The 14,206-nt window shown below is 40.7% G+C and overlaps 1 protein-coding gene across 2 annotated transcripts in view; it reads left to right on the top strand.

Moving 5' to 3' along the window:
* The first annotated feature begins 1,077 nt into the window (after positions 1-1,077).
* LOC140356277 (phospholipid phosphatase 3-like) overlaps positions 1,078-14,206 on the top strand; it is a 13,983-nt gene continuing 854 nt past the window's right edge. The window contains exons 1-6 of one of the 2 annotated variants that reach the window (XM_072441122.1): positions 1,078-1,433; positions 8,367-8,524; positions 11,131-11,411; positions 11,484-11,541; positions 12,936-13,112; positions 13,189-14,206. The exon at positions 13,189-14,206 is cut by the window's right edge and continues 854 nt beyond it. In XM_072441122.1, the coding sequence (XP_072297223.1) occupies positions 1,298-1,433; positions 8,367-8,524; positions 11,131-11,411; positions 11,484-11,541; positions 12,936-13,112; positions 13,189-13,308 (930 nt within the window). In that variant the 5' untranslated portion in view covers positions 1,078-1,297 and the 3' untranslated portion in view covers positions 13,309-14,206. Of the gene's footprint in view, positions 1,434-7,187; positions 7,343-8,366; positions 8,525-11,130; positions 11,412-11,483; positions 11,542-12,935; positions 13,113-13,188 lie in introns of both variants that reach the window. The other variant, XM_072441123.1, reaches the window with a different exon arrangement.

Genomic DNA, 14,206 nt, shown 5'->3' with positions numbered 1-14,206 from the left:
ACGTTTGAAAATCTTTAATATATTGTTATTTTTTACAGGTTGTATTTAGTTAAACTGTTATGTCTAATAAATGTGGTTAAATATTACAATACAATTTTTGGTGAGTTTTATATACAGTGTAATTTTTTAGATTATTCACATACATCATAAAACATATCCTGTTTAGGTTTTCCATAGAGGAATGGCTCAACAAATACAAGGAAGGACCTCACACAACTTGAGCCTTCAGCAAGAATACTTCATGCCAAAATGTTTCTGTTTGGCCAAATCTGTGAGAGAAACTTCAAATCCTAACCTCCCTCATATCTGGCTTGTGTTTGGAGCTCATGCAAATGCACTCACAAATATACAAAGAGCTAGTTTTTCTCCTTAGATAATTAATCCACCACTTTGCAACAAAAATGTGCCGTTGGGCACAGGAGGAACAGCCACATCTCAGCCTCAGGGCAGCTGTGGCATCTAACAATGTTAGGGGGGGGATATTGGTCGTCCCTTTTGCTGCTCAAAAATGAAATTACTTAGGCTTCTCAATAGATAAGTTTGAGTTAAATGCTTTTCTGCTGCAACTGAAACAAATGGGTTAAACCAAACTTGATAATTACTCGTGTAGAAGAGTAGATCCCCCAGAGTTTGTGTTTATTCAATAGCTTCTTGATGGAGTAGAATGTAGAGAACTACCATAGAACCATGGTGTGTCCTGACCCCATAGAACTACAATAAGAACCATGATGTGTCCTGACCCCATAGAACTACAATAAGAACCATGATGTGTCCTGACCCCATAGAACTACAATAAGAACCATGATGTGTCCTGACCCCATAGAACTACAATAAGAACCATGATGTGTCCTGACCCCATAGAACTGATCCCATAGAACTACAATAAGATCCCGGGTGTGTCCTGCTCCCATAGAAGTACAATAAGCTCCCGGATGTGTCCTGCTCCCATAGAACTACAATAAGAACCCGGATGTGTCCTGCTCCTGACAAAGCAGCAGCTGGTGCGTGGAGGTGGTAATTGAAGGAGGCGGAGTCAGGGGCGTGGCTTGCACTCTCACTAGTGCGCGCGCTTCTCTGCCCGTGGTCAGAGGTCCAGAGAAACTAAGCGCAGACAGTCTTTAGTGTTAGAAAAGTCTTTGCACAGTTGTTTAACTAACAACCCGCTGACCGCTCCTCATCTGGAGTTGTAATGAACCCGTAGCTGTAGTAATTGAACACAGTTAGTAGTTTTAGTAGTTTTAGTAGTTTTTAGCTCGCATTGATTCTGTTCTGCTTTGACTCAAACAACGGGTTTTAAATGCAACGCTGCCTGATTTATGAGAAGACGATGGCTGAGACGAAGAACGGTGGAAGCTCGCTCAACAACAACAGCTGTAAAGACCACAGCCGGAGAAAGTTACTCGTCGGCGTGGACCTCTTCTGCCTGTTTTTAGGTAAGATCAGATGCAGCTCGCGCGCGCTCTAATCATATGCTAATGAGTCTGGATTTATGCGACAATATTCCATCATCTGCTTGTTGCAAACTGGATTTATTGTACCAGCTTAAATACTGCATATGTCATCTCCATAATCATTATCCAATTAAACAAGTTGTTCTCAATAGGTGCACATAGACTACAACTGTTTACCTGTGAAGAAAGTACCATTTCTATTCTTTTAAACCTGGCCATATCTGAATGATTTAAAATGTATTTGCAATTTAAAGACTGGCTCATTTATTTTGATGGCAATATTGGAATTGGCAATAGAAGTGTTATATGTTAAGTTCACAAACAAAAACTAATCACCAGGCTTACAATATGAATGCAAAAACTACATTTAATAATGCCTTTATAGAGGTCTTTTTAACATTTCACTGCGATCCAGAAATGTGCTTGCAAAGAGGTAAATGGCAGGTAAATGGTTCCAGAGGGGATATTATTCTTCTCTGCCCAGCCACACCTGTCCTGTACTTCTATTTCAACTCATTATATTTTCCAGAGTGCTGCATTCCTCACCTGTAGGAATTCTCTTGATCCCCACATCTGGCTGAATATGTTTGTGTGGAGCTGTAATTAAGAGCTGTGGTTAAAAAGGTCAGACTTGTGTTGGATGTTCTGCGTCACATTCAGCAGCTGTGGACGAGGGGTCAGGGTTGTTCATTTCAGTGAAGCGTGACTGTTACTATGGCAAGAAATGGGGCTTATTTTCTTTCTCCGGTTATTTTCTTTCTCGGGAATGTGAAACTCCGATCAAAAAGCCAACTTCAGTATGCTTAAGTTGACGAGGGTCTATTTTTTTGTTATTGGCACAAATTTAAAGGATTCGCAAACCTTTCATAGAGACTCGTGCACAAAAACAATATTAAAAGTTGACAAAAGAGTCGTGGAACATTCTGATTAGCGGTTACCATCCATCCATCCATTTTCTACCGCTACCACCTCTGGTAAATACATTTATGGCACTAATAGTCAGAATACTTTTGAAGAATTGCTAGGTTTAGTATTTAGCATCTTAAGATTGCCATTGTTTTTGTTGTCTTTTATTTGTTCAGTTCTGGTTGTTATATGACAGAATACACTTGATTATGATTTGGACATAATCCTGATTTCTATTGTCTACAGTTATGTTTAATTTACGTATCTTTATATTCAAATATACATTCACGTAACAGTATTACTACTTCATCTATTGTCACTTTTTTCTTGTACTGAGATTTGTTATCAACATTTTTGAAATATGGTTCTAAATGTTTATTGTTTGTTTTAAATTGAATTACTTTTTTTATATGTGCGTGTGTGTGTGTGTGTGTGTGTGTGTAAGAGCTCAACATTATTGCCTTCCACCTCATGACATCATCAGGTGTTAATGCATGTCTTTAATATCCATTCACCAAAACTAATTCAAGCTCGTGACTTCACTTCATCACTAAACAACTATATTCAGCCGGAACACTCTGCTTCACTCTTCTTCTGTTTGGCTTTTCCATCCATAAACATAAGGCCTCTGTTTTCATGCATGCACATTATTTTAAGCAAAATAAGATAAAAGAGCAAGTCTAAGTGATTGCAAGGAACAGTATTTTTTTTCTACATATTTCACAATATTTAGACAATCATAAGACTTTTTTCTTTCTTTTATAAAGACTGAGTTGAATTGGATAAAATAATAATTACCTGTATATTAACAACTCATAAACCTCACCTTGCTTATTGTTTGATTTGTTCTTTGCAGCTTGGGTTTGTCTGTAGCCTTATAATACCAGTGGAATTACGTGGGCTTCAATATTATCGTTTATCATGATATTGTAAAAAAACAACAGATTGTATTTCAAACACTTCAGACACAGGCCTAGGCTAATGAATCAAATGGAGCCTGTCTTTACTCTCCACTTGTGTTTGTCTAATTGTTTCTCCTGTTCCATCCGCCTTAACCATGCCTGATGTGGTGATTTGTGGTTTGCTGTCTTTCCTTTTAGATGCAGGGAATAACTGTGTACGCACAACCTTTCCACAGAGACGCTTGTCAACAAACCCACAGTATTTTTCAGGCCGTGTGGTTTACAGCGCTGACCACAAGAGGAAGTGGGGGCCGAGTAGTCATCAGCACCCCGCACTTCTCACACTCTGATTGCCCTTCTAAGCTCCTGGGAATCCAGTCCCTCCTACTGCCTGTAAACCCAAAAGATCAGTGGTCATCTGTGCTTGAATTAAGGAAAGCAAATGGCTTATAACGTTTAATCCAGAATCGATTCAATTTATAAATCTAGATGAAGCTTATTTATTTATTTTTCCGCAATGTCAAAGAATTAATCAAAGGTAAGATTTTGATTTCTATACTAAGAAATCAGCTAAATGACAATTTTTACACCAACATGACAATTTAAAAAATGCTCTTTTACAACATTTTCAGCACAAAATAATAGTTTTTCGAGATCATTCCAAAACTGTTCAGGAAAGGTCACATTTTTCCTGTTAATGTGCTTTTGTTTTGTCGATACCTCAATACAATCTAATTTTAGTATCTGATTTTTGATGCTTTTGACAACGCTAACTGCTGAACTCATTTTAAAATTCATAAGTCTTTCTGAAAGTTTTTTTTTAGATTTACACCAAAACAAAAATGCCATAACTTTGCTGAACATTTCTTGAAAATCAGACTTATTCTATAGCCTTATAACTAAATGGCAAAACATAAATTGTGTCTGACAGCAAACCAGTTAAATACTAGGAAAAAAATGTAACAGGCCCAAGACAACAATAATATTTTAGTTGCAGTAGACCTACAGACTCCTTTTGAGATGTCTTGCTTTGTGACCAGGGCAGTCTGACAGCTGCGGGTCCTGGGGGTCCGCTGCCTCGAGTAAAAACATTGGCATCTGTGAATACACCACCTTTCTCTGGCAGACAGTGAGATCCTACAAGTGGAAAAAAGTGCCTGTTTATTTTAGCTGCAGTCACACTTTTGCCTGTTTTGGCTAATGCATTTCCAAATACCGCGGGAGTTAATACCTGAGTGAGTTATGAGTTTCCATACACAACAGAGCAATGGAACTGGCCATGCACGGGACACGGGAAACTTTGGAAACTCTTGACGATTACGGTATATCAGTTGTGTGTTCACATCATAAGTTTTCCATTAATGCCACACAAATATAGTTAAAGATTTCAAATGCAGCATATGAATGAAGAACAATCCCATTTCATCTTATTCGTCACATCCAACTGCATTTGTGGGGATTTCGAACAATTTAGAAATACAAAGGCGCTGAATGCACAATTTACCCTCGATGTGAAAAGGCATTTACCGTATTTTCCGGACTATAAGTCGCACCTTTTTTCATAGTTTTGGCCGGGGTGCAATTTATACTTATATACTTATACCCCGGAGCGACTTGTGTGTGAGTGATATTATTTGTTATTTTCACACTTGCAACCGCATTTCATACTCCATTGCAACTCATGTGTTTTTTTCTTCTCTATTATGCATTTGGCTGGTGCGATTTATACTCTGGTGTGACTTATAGTCCAGAAAATACGGTAGGTACATCTGGACTGAAACATCTGAACTGAACCTTAAAGTAATGCTGTGGGCACAGTAGGGATGGGTACTGTTTAAAGGCAGTAGTACAGTAGCAGAACAAGTTGAGGTACAGCTGGTACGGAAAAAAAAATGTTATGGCTGGAATGAGATGTATTATATTGAACGTATTTGCTTTATTAGATAGTGATTTAATACAAAAAGGACCGTGAACCAGGTGTTGTTCCAGATGGAAAGGTACCTACTGTGTGACTCTACCACAGTGAGATACGACCAGGCCTTTGCTCTCTGTAATTGCCCCTGGACCTCGTGCAGTGGATGTTTTTTCTGTTTCTCTGTGGTCCTGGAGATCCTGTCGAGCTAATGCAAAACACAGCCCTTACTCCTGCTGATCGGTGCCCCGTCCCCGTTGTTTCACCAACGTTTTGGTGGTGTAGGAGGGAAAGTCCCGGGACAACATCCTCAGTGCTGATGCTGCACAGTTCAGACGGAGGGATGAGGTCAGCGGGGTCGAGGGAGGAAAATGATCTGACGGGTCTTCTGGAAAACAGGAGCTGACTGTATGCGGTTAATCTAAAATAAAACACTAAAATGAAAACGAAACTACTCTGCTTGCATCTGTATAAACAAGAAGCAAACTAAGAAATATATAGTTTCTATGGCATCGTATCCTTGTGAGAAGTCAATAAAAATTCCTCTAGAACTTCAATCGAAACTACTACAAAGTATCTGTACTGAAAATGTCACTTAAATAGAACAAAAATGACTTTTCCTGCATAGTTTTAGTTTGTTCTTGATCAATATCGGATCACAGTCATTTTAAAGAAGCTATGACTTTGTGGTTTAATCATTTGAACATTTATCCCTGAACTAAACAAATACCACATTGGAAATTAGGTTTGCGTGTACCGTTTTTGAGATTGAAGCGATGCCATTGCAGAGTCCATCTGCTTAACATTGGGTTTAACATTTCGCAGACTCTTCTCATTTCTTCTGTTCTACCAGTCTAACATCAATAGTCAGTACATCACGTGTGAGACCTCATGTTTTATGTTCTGATCCATGTCTGTGAGGCGAGGCTAAGCTAACATCAGTCTGACTTTGGGTTTCTATAGAGTTCAGGCAGTGTTTTTTTTTATTGTCAAGGAGCTCAAATCTCAACATTTTTCCCACCGGCATTCAGACTATAAACTAGACAGAGATTTGTTTGAACAGAAAGACTGAAAATGTTAATATGCTGATTTGAGGGAAAGGCCAAGGTTCCCATCAGGCAGCGGGGATTAAGACAGAAACCTGATCTCAACCCCAGCTGGACATTCAAAGCCAAGTCAGCTGCATGTGTTGAGAAAGGGCTCAATAACGCTGTTGACATTCTGGTCTACCTTCAGTTAATCTTGACATTTACACGTTTGTTTTTCTTTGTATCTGACTGTAGAACTCCACATCATTCAAAGTCAAAGGGAAACTTGAAAGCACAGACCTTAAATGCTGCTTTTGAAGTGTCGTTCTTGGTGTGTTTTTGCAAATTCTACCAGCGTTTTGAAGGCTCTCTTGGGGATACTACGATCACATTTCAAAGTCCCCAATTGCTGGCTTTGGTAAATAAGAGGAAATAACTGTCGATTCTAGCTGATGTCTCGACGCAAGTGTTTTTGTCAAGAGATGAATAAGATATGTTTGTCACTTTTATGTGGAAAGAAACACTACATTTGGTCAGACACACGCCTCCCCTGGGAATCTCAAAGTGGCTATTTGAAGTGTAATTGGATTGATAAAGGAGCTGTGATAGTACTCGTTATCAACATCACATCACTGCGGAATACTTTGTGGGTTTAGCTTTTGAAATGTTCTTTAGGTGAGCTGCATTATCTGTTGTTTGTTTGGGTGAAGAGCCGAGACCTAGATTCAGTGCCTTTGCTTTACAGAACTGCTTCTTTTTTGAGGGGTTTCAAATGATCAATTTTATTGCTCATGTCCCAAAAGTACAGTTACACTTCTTGATATGTTTCGAGCTTGCAATTCTTCCCCAAAAACTGTGAAAAAAATGTTTTTTTCCTGTCTAATACTCATTTTACCCTCCTGGATGCAGGTAACATTTGGAGTTTGGTAATGTATCTTGTGACTCCCCTGGTGCTAAAGCTGTTTGTTTATCTCTATGTACCACGCAGTGCTGCTTGTTGCTGCGTTTTTGCACAAATGCCCCTTCCCGCCTTACCAACGAGGATTCTTCTGTGGTGACGGCAGCATCAGCCTGCCCTATAAGAGCAGCACTGTGTCCACCAAAGTGCTGGCGGCCGTGGGTGTCTCAGTACCTGTGGTCTCTGTAAGTCGTACCCGGGACCCTGCAGAACGATCAGGGACAAGACCAAAGCACTCCATACATCACACTTCAAAAGACCTAACAGGTTCCACAGCCCCTCTCTCCCCCCTCACTCAGGCACTGCTTTGGTTAGATGAGCCCCGTTAACTGTAAATCATGACCAATACCTTTGCCAACGCTTAAGCCAATTCCAAAATGTGACTTTCATCAAATAAGGTCTATTATTTTCTTAAATCCAGTTGATAAATGATATCACAAAATAATCCAACAAATAAAATCTATGACTTGGAACACGTTTTGTAAAAGTAGTGCATGGTGGGCGATGAATATGATGATAAATTAGTATAACGTCTGAAGTTTTTTAGCTAGCCACATCACAATTTACATTTTATCACAGTTAATGTTCACTCACTATAGTCATATTGCCTTTAAAGATTTGGATAAAGTGTGATCTTTCCTCCGATAGTTCACACTTCACCGTAATTGGTTAAATCAACATGTTACTCACTCAGCGCATGACAGAGGCCGACAAGTTGAAGGAAAAGTGCGCGTTGTTAAACATAAAGCTGCATTAAACAAAAAATGGGCGAATCGCAATGACAATTTCACAATACATTACAGGGAGCAGATCACAATCTTATTATTATCGCCAAATCGCCTTAATGTGCATGCAAATTTACGTCAATGCAATAAAGCAGCTATTGGGAATTTCAAAAGTCTCACAAGTTCAATAGTTTGAGCTTCTCCGTTTCAATGTGACTGCACTCAAAGGTCATGATCTGCGGTCGGTAAACTCAAACGGGCTCCACATCACTCTGGACCAAAACAGCGCGGCAGATAAGTCCCAGATAACAGCCGTGAACGCGTATGGAGTCGCTCAGATGTTCCCTGGTCGTCCCGCGTGTCCCTGCACCTCAGTATATTGTGTGTCATTAACCCAGCACCTCCATCTCCCCCCACCCCACCCCCCTGTCTACCCTTTCTTTCTCTCTCGTCTCTGTGCCGTTCATGCTTCATCACCCTGCAGCCGGCCTGCCTTTCCTCGTAATTGAAACCAGCGCGGTGCAGCCTTACCGTAGAGGGTTTTACTGCGACGACGAGTCCATCAAATACCCGGCCAAAAAGGGAGACACCATTAGTGACGGTGTGCTCAGTGCCGCGGGTATTCTAATCACCATCCTGTCTGTAAGTCGCCTCATCCCACGCTAATGCCATCCTCACAGCCGCCTTCTCTTCATCTCCAGCACCTACTCACACGCGACATGTTCACCATTTCCCCGTTTCCCCACGATCACGCTCTATAAACTGTGTTGCAAGTGGTTTTTTTTATATATTATATGTACAAATAGTTTAACAAGGTTTAAAAAAGGCTGGAAAATGTTTCGCCTCTTGTTCAGAAGGCTTGTCAGAGATGGTTTGATAAGACAAATAGTGCATAAACCAAAATGATATTAGCAGTAGCTGAACAATGCAAAAAGTTAGTTATATGATTAAAGATGTCACAATGTTGAATTGTAGCAAAAGCCAAGTTATTGTGATATGAACAGCCACATTAAAAGCTCTACACATTTAGATATACATATTCAATTCAAATGACTTACTTTAGCTTCTAAAATTGTCACAATTATCAGTTTTTAGTTGTTACGATTATATTGTGACCTGAATAGTCGTGATTATCGATAAACTGAATAATCTTGACATTATATCTGATACAGCCAATACAAATGTTCCCTTTCTTTTGTCAACACTGAAACAATATATCTTTGTACATTTCCCAACTTTTTTGAGATGTGTTGCTTGTGAGTATATTCAAAACTAGAGATGGGAGTTTCTGTTTCGGTAAAATCTAAAATTGTGAGGTTAGACCAATATTTCCACATATTTTCACCATTTATTGACGGCCGGCTGCCTTAAACTGCTCCTGACCTGTACGGCCACATTAACTCATCGTGAGAGCACTTCTTGTCCCCGTCAAGCCAATTATGGTTGGCTCGATGGCTTTCTGGTCAGATAGGAGTGGAGTTGTGGTTAAAATCGCAAAACAAGAGGACTTTGCCAGACATGTCACTTTCACTGTCAAAACCATGACAACCGCGCTGTTATCCTGGATGACCTTACAATCTGTGAACCAGGAAACACGATCAGTACATTTGTTCCTCTCGAGCAGACCACCGTGCCATTTTCCTTAACATCTCTACAGTTTTGTTCAGAGAAAGCACACGGTATTTGTTAATCAGGAAATAGAAGTCACATCATACACTCTTTAATCATTTCATCATAATGAACCCCCTCTATTTGAATCAACCATGCACTGCCAGATTTGTGCTTATTGCATGTCGTCGTAATGCGGCGCAGTCCCACGCTAAACCCACTATCAATAAATGTGCGTCGTTAAAAACGTTTGACAAAGAGAACCAGATGTGTCTCGTTCTCCCATGAAATCGGCCGGGCCGCACGGAGCCGGCTCTCAAGGCCAGGATGGTGGAAAGCTTTATCGGCACGCTAAACCTCCTTTGGGGTTATCCCTCGCTCTGTAAAGTGTTTCCGAGAATCAGGCTCATTTCTGCGCCCCTCGCTAGAATGTCCGATGAAACCGAGATAGAGTTGAAAACAGCCAGACGTCCCTTGTGAAATCCGAGCGGTTCGAGAGACACAAAAACACAGTTGGTGCGCCCCCGACGTGCGGCCGCCGCAGTCGGGGCCCAAAAATGAGACCGGCTCAGCGTTTTTACTGATTAGAACCAGAAATTCATACTCCACGCTCGTCTACCTCGCTCGTTTTTTAAGGCATGTTGTACCTTTTTTTTATCATTCCAGAAAGCAAATCGAAATCTAAAATGTCAGGATTGCAATAGTTTGAATATTTCATACAATCTAGTCTGTGCATTCCTTAGTGCCAGTCACAATTCCTGATAAATCTTGCGTTTGCCAATAATATCTATGCCAATCACTAAACCATAGACAGTTACGTCTATGGTTTAGTCACTGTAAATAAGACAACACATCTCCAAACAAAGTTGGGACAGGGGCAAACAGAAGAAGGGTCAACTGGAAAATAAAAATAGAACATTAAAATCACAGTCATAGTTAAATTTTACCGCCCGAAACACAATAAACCAGTGTACACAAGTAGTGCAATTTTCAAAAGACAGTTTTTACAGAATTTAGAACTACCACTTAAGAAATGGAGTGCACATTCCTTTTGTGTCTTCTCCCTACTGTTTTGCACACTGCCATTTGTGAGTGTGGACAACAGGAGGACTGGGGGGTTGAGTTTGGGCATTTTGGAGCCTGAACAGCTGTTATGAGTTATAGCCTGACACCTCCCCCTCCGAAGAGTGCAGACCATGTCAATCGTGGGGTTTAGTCTGAGGTTTATTTACACACTCGCACAAAACTATACAGGCTGGACAGTTTGGATTCCCTCCCACGTCGCTTCACTGTTTTCCCTCATACAAAGATGTGGAAAAAGCAGACTTCAAGGATCCCACTTCACAAGAAACAACTATGATTATTCTAACGCTGTGTTTTCTAGACTTGCATGTTTGTTTAGAAGTCAAATGGCCTTTATATTGGTTCCAGTTGTATTTATATGGAAAAGTAATTATCCATGGATGCAATCAAACGCAATAGAAGAACACGCACAAAACACTTTATTTACAGCTTTTAGTTCATTTTTAATGTTTTAAAGAATAGTTTTGATGACAGGGTTTATTATTTTTGATTCATTTGTGTCTAGTAAGTGTTGCCCAGCTTAAATGTTGTCACTGACACTTCAGTATTTTGCACAGATTATCATTGGAGAGAGCTACAGGATCTACTTCCTCCATGAAGGCTCCAAGTCTTTCGTGGCAAACCCGTACGTCTCAGCGCTGTACAAACAAGTGGGCGTCTTCATCTTCGGCTGCGCCATCAGCCAGTCCTTCACCGACATCGCCAAAGTGTCCGTGGGGCGCATGAGGCCGCATTTTCTGGACGTGTGCAAACCAGACTTCAGCACTATTAACTGCTCGCTGGGATACATCACCGACTACCAGTGCCAGGGCCCGGAGAGTAAAGTACAAGAGGCCAGGTAGAGCGCCGCACCGGGGTTTACGTGACGCGGTCTAATGGGCTGTTCTGAGCGTTTGTTTTCTCTCTTCAGGAAGTCTTTCTTCTCTGGACACGCATCGTTCTCTATGTACACCATGCTTTATCTGGTGGTAAGTTTACAGAGTAAAATGTTTTAACAAAGTATTTCAATGATTTCCTCAAATAAATATAATAGAATGAAGATTTAGTTTCCACGACTGTAAGTGAGTCTAATCCTATTTTTTGTGACATTTTGACCGTTCAAAAAGACAAAATATTTAGTTTGGATTCAGTCCCTGAGCCACGTTTCCTACAATACATTAGTTAGGCTGAGCAAAATAATGTCTGTTTGCCGTAACCCAACCGACCCGGTGTGAAACTAGCTGACTGAAATTTTTTTATCAGCATTTTGTTGAAAAAACGTCAAATTATTTTATTTTTCAATTATTTCGCCGACTCACCGACCGGACTTTCCTAAACAACCGTGTCGAATATTTTTATCACGCTTGTTATCCTTATAGCAATGATAATGCACTGCGCAACACATGTGCGTCTTTATAATCACTCCCCCACATGTGTGTAACGAAACAGACCACGAGTTAACGACAATAAATTGCCTTTTAGGAGTTGCTACGCCCTCGTCGGCGCCACTCTAGTGTCCATAGGATATGCCAGGCTCTGTCAGGGTGTTTTACGCAATGCATTCTGGGATTGACACACGCCCAGTAGCGTCATCACAACAAACATGACGGCGCCCGTGTCCCCCGCATGTTCCCCCCGCTCGCCTTCGCTACCAAAATAAAGGATAGCAGCGTACAAAAGGTCGATTGAAATGTCTTAAAATCGTGATTTAGTCTCCTGAGCGGGTTGATAGAGACGTTTTCCGTCATTGACTGTTGAAGCCTGACCCCTGGTGGTCACTCCGACAAAATTTGGATCTTTTTTTTTGCCTTCAAAGTAAAAAAAAATAAGAATTTGCCTAGCGACCGAGCCACTTGAAAATGTTGACTCAGGTTACAGCAAACAGACAATTTATTTGGGGTAGCCTTACTTTTATTTGTATGTGTTTATTTGATGGGACAGAACTAAAAACATCGTTGCTTTTTAAAGACATCTCGCTCAGAATTAATTTGCAGACCAGTTTACGCAACAAAAATATGGCAATACAACTGGGACATACAGTACTTTAAACATAAAATATTTAAAATGAAACTCTTAAACTTCTAATTCACAGGCTTAGCTTTGATTTAAGCCATTGTTTGACCTTAGACTCCCAGATCTCTGAAAGCTTTAAGTTCAGGTGTGGTGTTCAGATCTTTTTACAGTGAACACATGTGGCTGATCACCACTGGCCACGCCCCTTGTGGTGACACTGCAAACTTTTATGTGTTTTTTTTTAAAATCACATCACCAGCGAGAACAAACTAAAAATGTGAGAACAGATTGTAAGCAGTTGTGAGTCACCGCAAACCGTCCGTACTGTGTCTGTCTAATGCGCAAATAACCCAATTGTATTTGTTTACAGTTTTACCTGCAGTCCCGTTTCACCTGGCACGGGGCCCGCCTGCTGCGCCCGCTCACCCAGTTCACCCTCATCATGATGTCATTTTACACGGGCATGTCCCGAGTGTCCGACCACAAGCACCACCCCACAGACGTCCTGGCTGGATTCATCCAAGGATCCCTGGTGGCATACTGCATTGTACGTATTATTTATGCTCAAAGTGGATAGATTTCATGTATTATTTGTAACACTGTTGTTATTTCGCCTCCTGCAGGTGTTCTACGTTTCAGACCTGTTTAAACCAAAAGGCCGACGGTCCACAGTGACACCTTTGCCAGTGAAGAAGGATATAGTTCCTCCTCCCGACAGAAGTAACCCTCTTATAATGGCCTGAAGTCCATGTGTGTCATTTTTAATCACTACTAAAAACTTTCGGACAAAAGCTCCCACTTGTGAACTTTAGAAAAATCCCACAGACTTTGGAAAACACAATCTTATATCAAACATTTACATAAGACAAGACCATGGTGTTGGACTGATCAAAAGGTTCTGTTTTGGAGAAGCTTTGGTGAGATCACGCCATGGAAAAACAGCTGTGAACGAAGCTATGCGCGTGTGGGTACATGCATACGATTTTCTGCCACTTATTTCTTTTTGACAGTGCAACAAAAAATATGAACAACTTCCTTTATTTCAGGAAGGATTTTAAAACTTTAACAAATGTATTTTAGCAGACCTCAGTACCAAGTTGCCACTTGAATGACCTGAAGTGAAGCTTTTGATAAGCTTTATAATAGTGTGAGTCTTTTGTCTGTTTATGTGTCTCATGCTCTATGGTGACAGTTTTGGTTTATAGGTTACAGTGGATCGAAGAGTGAGTATTTGGGGTGGGCCTCTTTCTGCTGGTTAGGACGAGCCCCCACTGAGCCGTTTAATGAAATGTCTGTTTGTTTTCAGCAGCAGGCAGTGCCTCCAGTGCCTGAGCACAATAAGGATGTATATAGTATGTGTGTGAGTCCAATGCGTTAATGTCATGTCTGTGTATTTCAGTGTTTATAGCCTAGAAATACTAGTATAAATCCTAGCACTGATTCACCAACTCGTACAGAATAGTCTATACTGGTTTGATCCCAGGTTAGCCTAGATGTAGATCAGATTTAGTCCAATTTGGATGTGCTGTGTGCCAAAGTGTGAACACAGCTTATGTCTGTGGAGCTGTGGAACACTAACGGTGAACTGGAGCCAATTCGCAGCAAAAAACTAACAAACAATAGCAACAAATCATCCCACTG

The sequence above is a fragment of the Eucyclogobius newberryi genome, unplaced genomic scaffold (genome assembly GCF_026437365.1).
Source record: "Eucyclogobius newberryi isolate DKJ021-1_F unplaced genomic scaffold, fEucNew1.0.hap1 SCAF_12, whole genome shotgun sequence".
Classification (NCBI taxonomy): domain Eukaryota; kingdom Metazoa; phylum Chordata; class Actinopteri; order Gobiiformes; family Gobiidae; genus Eucyclogobius; species Eucyclogobius newberryi.
This window is presented reverse-complemented; position numbering and strand designations above follow the sequence as displayed.